The sequence below is a fragment of the Anthonomus grandis genome, unplaced genomic scaffold (assembly GCF_022605725.1).
Source record: "Anthonomus grandis grandis unplaced genomic scaffold, icAntGran1.3 ctg00000308.1, whole genome shotgun sequence".
In the NCBI taxonomy this organism is placed as follows: Eukaryota; Metazoa; Arthropoda; class Insecta; order Coleoptera; family Curculionidae; genus Anthonomus; species Anthonomus grandis.
Window position 1 is genome coordinate 92,033 of NW_026088455.1, and position 11,142 is coordinate 103,174.

Here is an 11,142-nt window from a genome sequence, read left to right on the forward strand (position 1 = left end):
ATGAAAAAATATATGAAACAATAAACCGCATGAAAAATAAAGAGTAATAAGCAAATTAAAATTACGAAAGATGATGATACAGAATTTAAAAGTAAGACATAAATGATAAACTTCTGCAATAATTATTTTATAAATGTAGGGACAAAACTAGAACAGAAAGAAAGGGTTAAATTAGGATTTAATAAAGTCAAACATTAGCTAGACCATTTTAAATTGTCGCTGAACCTTCAAAAAACACAGTATGTAGCTTTTTCCTCAAAAATGATTAGTAGACCACCTTTTGATTATGATTGAGTGATAGTGATGTAATAAAATCTTGTGATCAAACAAAATATCTTGTGGTGTTATTATAGATCAAAATCTTAAATGGACACATCACATAAATAATGTAGCATCTAAAGTTAGGAAATTAGTATATAAGTTTTATATTTTAAGGAAGATCTTAAATTCTAACTTGTCAATTTTAATTTATAAATCCTTGGTAGAATCTATATTGGGTTATGGAATAGTGGTATGGCGAGGAACCTATAAACTACATTAAGACCTCTACAAATTGTCTAAAACTACATTCCAAAAGTAATAAATAAAAAAAGTAAATTTTATACAACCAATCTGTTATATAATGAACAAATTTTCAATGTTCAAAAATAATTTATTTTATCAACTTGCATATTTATTCATAAAAAAGAGAAAAAAGAAATAGATCATTTTTATCAAACACTGCAAAATGTAAATAGATACTTAGTATTACCAGTTAGTCATAAAATATTAAATTTAAAATCTTTCATTTATTTGGCTCCAAGTTGTAAATATTGTACCTGTAACAGTTAGAAGCATAAACCAAATTAAAAATTTTAGTAAAAAATGTGGGATGTTTTTATTTGAAAATGTGATATGTATCTGTGTAGGTACATATAATACAATATAAGTTCTGTTTTTGTAATTATTGATTGCTTAGTTTCTGTCTAGGTAACCATGTACGTTATTTATTTTTACAATATTAGAGCATGTATGTGTTGCCCATACAGACATTGAGTCGTCTAGGTGCAAAATTAAAACTATGATGTTACAAATATATTATTTTTTAGTTGCAAAGAAACATATGTATATATATAAACAGTAATATATTTATTTGTATTGTATTGTAAAGGAAGTTGATTTTTCAGATGCCAAAAATGAGTAAAAAGTCTGCTAAGACAAAGAGCCTCCAGAAAAAAGAAAAATATTTATCCAAGAAGCTGGCAAAAAAAGAGAGTGGCACCAATGACAAAAATTTAGAAACCTTAGGTAAGGAAGTACATTTGCAACAAAAGTTGCCCAAAGATAAGATTCCAGAGGATAGTACAAGAAAGGTAAATTTTAATAAAACTGTAATTGAGTCTAATAAGCGAAAATCATTAACGGTTATTGATGACAATGATGCATTGTCATCAAAAACTGTAACTCAGAAAAAACAAAAAGTTATTGATTCTTTTAAAAAGCTATCCCATACAGATGAAATTGAGAATAATGAAAAGGAGGCGGAACATACTAGAACCAATTGCCCAACAAAGTTTGAACTAGCTTTAAGAGAAGGCCCCACCATTGTATGCAGTTGTTGTTTGCGATTATGGTTTCCCACTTCATGTAAAAAAATAGATCTACAAGTGCTAAAAAACAAATTTGGAAACCAATTCACTACACAAATTTGCAATGATGATGGGGTTTTCTTCTGCAAGTCTTGCTCATCAAATATTTATAAAGGACAATTGCCAAAGTTCTGGTCCGGCAATCACAATATTGTTCACCCTATACCAGTTGAGCTAAAAGATCTGACTATCCTTGAAGAAAGGATGGTGTCGGCCAGGTTACCTTTCATGCAAATCCGGCAGGTAGGATATGCACGACAGTGTTACATAACTGGCCAAATAGTCAATGTCCCTATAAATATAGATACTTCGACCAAATTATTGCCTAGAAATGTAGAGGAGACACAAACTATTCAGGTTAAGCTCAAGAGAAAAATGAACTATAAAAATGATTATCTCCTGGAAACCATACGGCCCGCAGTTGTTTTAAAAGCAGCAAGATTTTTGTGTCAACAACCTCTTTACATACAAGAAGGTATAAAGCAATCAGATGATTGGGAAAAAAATATTAATGACTATATACGATCTCAAGTAGAATCCTCTACACAGATCTTAAATGAAGGCTCAAAAGTGGTGGACGTGAATTCTAAAACAGTGTGTAGTGAAAACTTTGAAGAATTGTTCGATAATGCGTTTTTCGAAACAATGGAAGTGCCCCTAGAATCTAAGAATGACGATAAAAATATTCAAGCAGAATCTTCAATTGAAAAAAACACCATATACAATTTAGATGAATTCTTAGATGAAGAAGAAGAGCCCTTAAATCCTGGAGGCCAAGAAACTTTGCTTGACAAATGTAACCTAGAAAATATCTGTTTTGCCCCAGGAGAAGGTAAAACGCCAATACATTTGATGCTTGACCAGTTTAGCGATGAACTCTCATTTCCTACACTTTTCTGTGGACATGCTAAGCAATTTCTTACAAAATTCTCCTATTCTGACCAGACGAAAATACTACTCCAGCACAAAGACAGGCGATTTGCAAGGACAGACTATCTGTTGTATACCTTTAAAAAACGTCAACTAATCCAATTATCCAGTGCAATTGCAACATGTCTCAGGAAAAAGAGGAATGAGGATGGAAAATATACAGCTGGACAAGTAAAACAAGCAAATTTTCTAGACCAGCTGATTCGAAGTGACATGGGATTCCATTTTCTTGGTAAAATTGCAGGTTCACCTGCTTATTGGAAACACGAAAAGACAAAATTACTGTGTATGATTCGTCAATTTGGAATCCCTACACTGTTCTTTACCGTTTCAGCAGCCGAAACCGCATGGCCCGAATTAATCAAGGTATTAGCACAAGTTATTGATCAAAAAGACGTTACTTTAGAGGAGGCTGCGAGTATGCCCTACTTAGAAAAAACTCGCTTAATTAGAACAGATCCGATAACTTGTGCCAGATACTTTGATTATCGGTTCAAACTGCTATTCAAGCATATGAAGAGTCAAAATGGACCCTTTAAACAAAATCCCATAGAGCATCATTATTACCGCATAGAATTTCAACATCGTGGGTCTCCTCATGTTCACGGGTTATTGTGGTTATCTAATGCTCCAAAATTCCAAGAAACACCAGAAAGTTTCAAAGAGTGTGCCGAATTCGCGAACCGGTATATTACTTGTAATAGTGATTTAGAAAGTGTCCGTGATATAATTCAGTTTAATACGCATCATCATTCTAAATCGTGTCAAAAAGAAGTGCGGGGACACAAAGTTTGCAGGTATGGTATCCCATTCCTGCCAATGGATAAATCGGTAATTCTAACGCCAATAAAAATTGACAAAACCAAGGAAGCGGATTTACGTAAGGCCATGTCTGAAAAGTTTTTGATGATAATGCGTAGGCTTAAAGATAAACCAGATTTGTCATTCGAAAACTTTTTGGCTGACCTTGGTATGTCTAAGGATGAGTATCTTAATGTTATACAGCACAACATATTTAAAACTACTTTATTTTTAGAAAGGCAGCCAAAAGATGGATTTATTAACAACTTTAATGCTGAAATGTTCTCCATGATGAAGAGCAACATGGACATTCAATTAGTTTTTGAGCCATATGGTTGTTGTACCTACATAGTCAACTATATCAATAAGTCTCAAAGAGGTGTATCTGATATTTTAATGAAGACTATGGAAGAAATTAAAAAAGGTAATTTAGATGTTAAGGGCAAACTTAAATCTCTTGCAGCAGCTTTCTTAAATGCGAGCGAAGTAAGTGCCCAGGAAGCCGCCTACTGTGTGTTACAACTACCGATGCACGACACCTGTACCTCCTATGTATACATCCATACAAATCCAATCAGGGAAAGGACAAAAATGTTGAAACCATTAGCACAACTTAAAGAAATGGACAATGACGATCCCAATATTTATTGTGATGGTCTTATAGAACATTATGAACAGCGGCCTGATGAAATGGAAAACATATGTTTAGCAGAGTTTGCGGCCTATTATGATTTCTTTAAGAAACAGGCAGAAACAAAGGCTAACGGTTTACCCTTAAAAGATGGAAGTGGCGTTTTAGTTAAAAGGGGTCATGCTAAAATTTTAGCCTATCGTAGTTATGGACTTCAGCAAGACCCTCTTAACTATTATAGGGAACAAATAATGTTATACATCCCATGGAGAAATGAAGTGGATGAAGTTGAAAATGATAACATTGATCAACAGACCATATACAAAGATCGATACCAAGAAATTGTTACAAATCGACAAAAGTTCAATGTCTTAGATGAACAGGTAATCGACGAAGCACTGAAACTTGCCGAAGACCGATCAAATCAATTAGACGATGGTGGATTCGGTGGAGAAATCGATGATGAGTTTATGCCTTATGGACTAGACAACCCCATTTATGATCCATTCAATCACATCATCGATAAGAAAGACGACGAAGCGCCAGTAAAACATATCGCTTTCCCAACGCCTCATCAGATAAGCGATTCAGAGTATGAAGCCCTCATAAGCAAACTGAATCACAAGCAGTATCAGTTCCTTAATGTTGTGCAAGACAGTCTAATTGAAGGGGAACCTTTCTACTGCACACTTAGTGGTCCAGCAGGTACAGGCAAAAGTCACCTGATTACAGCAATAACTCAGTCGTTATTACGCCATTTCAATTCAATACCAGGTAATAATCCCGAAAGTTTAAAAGTTTTACTTTGTGCGCCTACAGGTAAAGCGGCATTTAATATCGGAGGTATAACCTTACATTCCGCATTATCATTACCTATCGCTCAGTATGGTGAACAATTAATTCCATTACACCATGACACCGTTAATACTATTTATTGTAATTTATGTGACTTAAAATTAATTATTATAGACGAATATTCCATGGTTGGTGCCAGATTGTTTGACCATATTAACAGTAGATTGCAGCAAATTTTTAAATCTGACGCCATCTTTGGAAATATTCCAATAATTTTATGCGGCGATAATCGTCAATTGCCCCCAGTAATGGATATGTATATTTTTTGTCCAGTAAAAACAAATCCGTATAAAGAATTATGTGGAACTTATTTGTGGGATCATTTTAGGTATTTTGAGCTTACAGAAATAATGAGGCAAAAAGAAGACAAGTCTTTTGCAGTTGCCCTAAACAATATGGCGTTTGGTAAAATGACCGACGAAGATGTAGAGTTGATCAAGTCCAGGGAAATTGACAATATTGACCTGATTCCTGAAGACACTATGCATTTATTTGCCACCAATAGAGAAGTAGATGCATTCAATGAAATGAAACTTTCTACATTTCAGACCGAGCGAGCAATAAGTCAAGCCAGAGACGTAATCAAAGGAAGTTGCTCAGAACGATTAAAACATTTATTTTTAGAACATGCTAAAAGTTTAAAAAAATCAGAGAGTTTTGGCCTAATGTTAAGTTTAATATTGCAGGTAGACGCTAAATACATGATTTCAATGAATATAGATACCAGTGATGGGATAGTAAATGGTGCAACAGGTATCCTACGGCAAATAGACTATGACCAAAATAAAGTTCCATACAGAGTGTGGATGGAGTTCTTTGATTCCAAGTCAGGCAAGGAATGCCGAAAGAGAAACGAGTCCCTTAGGAAGTCTATGTATTTATCACCCACTTGGACACCCATAGAAAGAGCTGCAAGAGCTGTTAAAGTTCAAAAAGGCAGCAATGTTCACGTTGAGCGTCTTCAGTTTCCTCTTTTAATCAGTGAAGGAATTACAATCCACAAAAGTCAAGGTGCCACCTATGAACAAGTAGCTGTTCACATTGGTAAGGGAATGACGAGAACCAGTACCTATGTTGCTTGTAGTCGGGCCACAAAGCTAAGTGGCCTCTACATCATTGGTAAGTTTAAGGCCCCTAAACCGGCAACCGAAAAGGATGCTGCTTATAAAGAACTGGTAAATATGCAAGAAAACAAGCTTTTAACATCCAAGTATAACACTCAGTACCTTAATGATTCCAATGTCAAATACATTATTGCTTACCAAAATGTGCAAAGTCTACCAAAAAATCTCAATCTTATAAAAAATAATCCCATTTTTAAAGATGCACATTTCCTAATTTTTGTTGAAACCTGGTTATATAAAAACAAAAAAAATATAAAATTAAATGATTTTGAAGTGTTTGCCAACTTGAGTAACGATCGACCTGTAAGTAAACCCTTTGGCATAATTTGTTTCAAGAAAAAAAATGTGTCAGCAAAAATAAAGTCAGTGAAAAAATACACCAAAGATTTCTCTGGTATAGTTTTTCAAGCAATCACATTTTACTTGAATGAAATTTATGTCATAGCAGTTTATATTCCTCCAAAATTGAGCATTGTACAAGCTAAAGTATGTTTTGAAGACATTATTGATCAACAAAGTGATATACTAATCATTGGTGATTTTAATCAAGATATTATTAATCAAAATGAAAATGGTTTAAAAAATTATTTAATATCTAAAAGTTTAAGTTGCAAATTGAGTATTGGCGAATCAACTACAAAATCAAAAACTCAAATTGATTGGCTTTTTAGTAATTTTAATAATTTAAGTTACAATATTTATAATACTGTTTACAGTCACCATAAATCTCTAGTGGTTAGTATTTATAATAAAGGTTTTATTCCGAAGCAGCTAAATCAGAACGTTGATAACAATAAACCATTCACAAAAGGTTTTAACGAACTAAAATTTAATACCAAGCAAATCCAAACACAAAGTTCATTATTTGACTCTACTTGCCAAAGTGTAGATAATGACATGGTAATAGATATTAGTTCAGATCATGAAAACAATCTCAACTTATTTAATAAACCACCTGCTTTATTAAACAACGATATGGTGTCATGTTATGCAAATAGCACCATACAGTCATTTTTATGTTTGCCTGAATTTCGCGTTTCTATTTCAAAGCGAAATACAGCGCTAAACAGTGCTCTAAATGATATTATGCTCACCAAAATTAATTCCACATTAAAAGTTCGACAATTGGTGTCTGGTCGAAATGGTGAAAATTTTGCTGTAAATCAACAAATGGACGCTCAATCGTTTTGTCAATCTTTAATAAGAAAATTAGATGCAGATGATTTCGGCATTTTTATAAAAGCTAATGTTCATGAACTTTTAAATTGTCAAAATTGTAATATTAATATCAATGAAGATGGACAAGTAATATACACTCACTTTCTTTATTTTCCTGAAAACTGTGGCAATTTAATTGACTTTAATTCAATGTTAATGTTAAAAGACTCTGATAGAATGTGCCCACAGTGTGGCAATAATCTGAAAACACGCTCAGTGGTTACCGGCCAGAAATATTTGGTAGTATGTCTTCAGAGAATTGGCCCTCAAGGGAATAAGATAAATGCTAAATTTTATAATTTTGCTTCTGAAAGTGTTATTTTAGATGATCAAATATTCAGAGTAAAAAGTGTTGTTAGGCATCATGGAAACACCATTGGATCTGGTCATTATACATCTATAGTTAATTATAACGATCAGTGGTGGAAGTGTGATGATAATCGCATAAGTAGAATATCTAGTTTTGATAACAGTTTAGAAGATGTATATTTAATACTATTAGAAAAATGTTAAATTTTGTTAAAATACTAGGACCAACCTATTAAACGTAAAGAAAATTACAAATGGGCAAAGCAATTTTAAAAAGAGTTTTGCATTACCAAAAATAAGCCATAAGTGATTAATTATTCGCTTTCACAATGAAAATCCCTTTTCTAATTTCTTATATATATTGCTAAATTGTTATTTTGGACAATCAAATAGTTAGACTTTAAACAGAACTACATAAAAAAGAACACATTTTTAAATGTGAATAACTTTATCTTTTAAATCCCAATGATAGCTGTTAAAAATAATACTAGTATCGAAAAATGAGTTAAAAAATGTAAATAAAATTATTGGAATGTATAGACAATTAATTACCATATTATTATTTCAAAATCTATGCCTGTTTCAAGGGTATATTAAAATAAAATAGCAGTTTGGTATTTGTTACAATGATTTATTGAAAACGAGAAATTTGTATCGATAATAAACTATGATTGTCTTATAGCTTTAGCTACAGCACCACTTGACATTAATAGCAACTTAAGTTAACAAAAAGGCTTAAACAAAAGTACTAAAACAGCTAAAAATGCTAAAGTACCAAAAGCCCAAAAACACTAAGCTGCTAAAAAATGTCCAAGTTATGTTGTGCTAAAACATTAATCCAATCAGGTACAATGAATACTAATTTATTTTTATACTGTTTTGGTTGAGCAATTACCAAAATAACTGCATAAAAATAATGTAATAATAACTAAGAATTTATTTATTTATTAATGGTAATGTAAATAAATATAAACATAATTTAATTTCAGAATAGTTAACCAAAAGATAAAGTTTTTTAAGCCTAGTCAATTTTTGAGCCCGAAAAATAGGCCTATTTAGAAGTTAATTACAAGTTAAGCATTTACCTGAATTACACTTACTTAATTTATTATTATTATCTTATAAATGAATAAAGTATCAGTTTGGCATTTTAAATCCTATTTAAATTTGTAAAAAGGTAATAATCATTACGTTTAAATAATATATGACCAACAAATAGTTTTCACATCATAATTGAAGTTATCATACTTTTCTTTCATAATGATAAACTATGATTGTCTTACAGTTTTAGCTACAGTACCACTTGACATTAATAGCAACTTTGGTAAATAAAAGGCTTAAACAAAAGTACTAAAACAGCTAAAAATGCTAAAGTACCAAAAAGCCCGAACACACTATAAGCTGCTAACAAATGTCCAAGTTATGTTGTGCTAAAATAATAATCCAATCAGGTACATCAAATACTAATTTTATTTTTGTCTGGTTGGTCAATGTCATTAAAGATTTTAATGTCTAATATAAATAGACAAGTATAATGTTCTTATAATTTTGTAATATGTTTAATTTGAAATGTTAAAGAAAACATAGTAAAATATATTTTTTAAAGGGCAAGAAAAAATTGTAGGCAAATATTTCTGTTTTACTATTTTATCACATTTTAAGTAATTTTTATTAATCTTTTAAATGTATCCAGTATTAGTATTGGTATTTTCAATCCTATTTAAGTTTATAAAATGGAGATGAAGTTTACATTTAAATTTACATATGACCAACAAGTACTTTCAACATCATAATTAATTGAAGTGATCATAATTTGCTTTGATAATTATAAACTATGATTGTCTTATAGCTTTAGCTACGGTACCACTTGACATTAATAGCAACTTTAGTAAATAAAAGGCTTAAACAAAAGTACTAAAACAGCTAAAAATGCTAAAGTACCAAAAGCCCGAACACACTATAAGCTGCTAACAAATGTCCAAGTTATGTTGTGCTAAAATAATAATCCAATCAGGTACATCAAATACTAATTTTATTTTTGTCTGGTTGGTCAATGTCATTAAAGATTTTAATGTCTAATATGAATAGACAAGTTTAATGATTTTATAATTTTGCAATATATTTAATCTGAAATGTTAAAGAAAACAACAAATTACATTATTTCAAGAGCAAGAAATTGTAGAAAAATATTTCTTTTTTTTTACTATTTTATTACGTCTTAACTCATTTTTATTATCTTATAAATGTATAAAGTATTAGTATAGGGATTTTCAATCTTATTTTAGTTTCTAAAATAGTAATAACATTTACGTTTAAATACATGACTGGCCAACAAGTACTTTTAACATCATAATTAAAGTTATCATAATTTGCTTTGATAATGATAAACTATGATTGTCTTATAACTTTAGCTGCAGTACCACTTGACATTAATAGCAACTTAAGTAAATAAAAGGCTTAAACAAAAGTACTCAAACAGCTAAAAATGCTAAAGTACAAAAAGCCCAAACACACTATAAGCTGCTAAGCAATGTTCAAGTTATGTTGCGCTAAAACAATAATCCAATCAGGTACATCAAATACTAATTTTATTTTTGGCCGGTTGGTCAATGTTATTAAGGATATTCATGCCTAATATATGAGCATAATTATCTTATAATTTTGCAGTCTGTTTAATTTTAAATGTTGTTATTCTTATATTATATTGTATTATCTAAGGGGCAAAAAAAAATAGAACAAATACTTAAAAACAGAATTTAAAAAATATTCTCATAATGTTAATACTTAATAAACAATAATATTATACATATAATGGTCAACAAATTACAAGACAGTTTCAATAATAATTGGCAGAATTCAAGTATAGTACAAAGGCTAATACATGAATGAGTACCTACCTAAATAGCTAAAAAAACGCTAAAATAAAAGGTACTAAAAGCCTCAAAACAGTACAAAAATTACTGGAAGTTGCCGGTTTTATTGTTTATACAATTACGTGCATATTTATGTAGCACTTTTTTCCAGTTGACCAATTTTACAATATTGAGATAAACTAGAAAATATTTGGCACTAGAGTATTAACAAATTGAGTATTATTAGTCAAGACATGCAAAACAGTCAAGACTTAATCGTAACTATTGATAAAGGAATACTTTTGTTATTTTTAATATCTCTCTAAAAAAAGAATTAAAATATATTTTTATTTCAACAAATAAAAATATATTTTGGCAACTGTTGACTAGTTGGCCCCGCAGCAACAATTGTCTATTGCTTTCGAGAAATGAATAATTTCTTGGATATGCAATACTGATGAGTTCATAATGAGGACGAAACAATATGTTGCTCATAAGATGCTAATAATATGGTTTCTTTTTCTAGTGATCCATTTGTATTCCAGATTCTATTTTAATCGTGATCAATCAGCAGCCTTTAATTTGAAGAAAACGCATTCAACGGACTTGACAATGACAAGTGGATACATCCTTTTATGGCAAGAAGTTGGATGACTTAAAATTTAATTATTGGTGAGGACTTTTCGTGTTGTTAATATTTTATTACATTTTTTCATTCTAGGTCTATAAAAAAAAAAAACAAGAAGTTTTATGGTATAATCCAAAGCTGCAAAACTTCTACTGGAATGAATTGA

The 11,142-nt window shown here is 30.9% G+C and overlaps 1 protein-coding gene across 2 annotated transcripts in view; it reads left to right on the plus strand.

The window, feature by feature from the left end:
• The window catches only part of LOC126749558 (uncharacterized), a 52,046-nt gene extending 41,283 nt beyond the window's left edge, over nt 1-10,763 (plus strand). For both annotated transcript variants that reach the window (XM_050459277.1, XM_050459276.1), the window contains one exon: nt 1,167-10,763. In XM_050459277.1, coding sequence (XP_050315234.1) covers nt 1,167-7,700 — 6,534 coding nt within the window. In that variant the 3' untranslated portion in view covers nt 7,701-10,763. The remainder of the gene's footprint in view (nt 1-1,166) is intronic.
• Nucleotides 10,764-11,142: the final 379 nt, after the last annotated feature.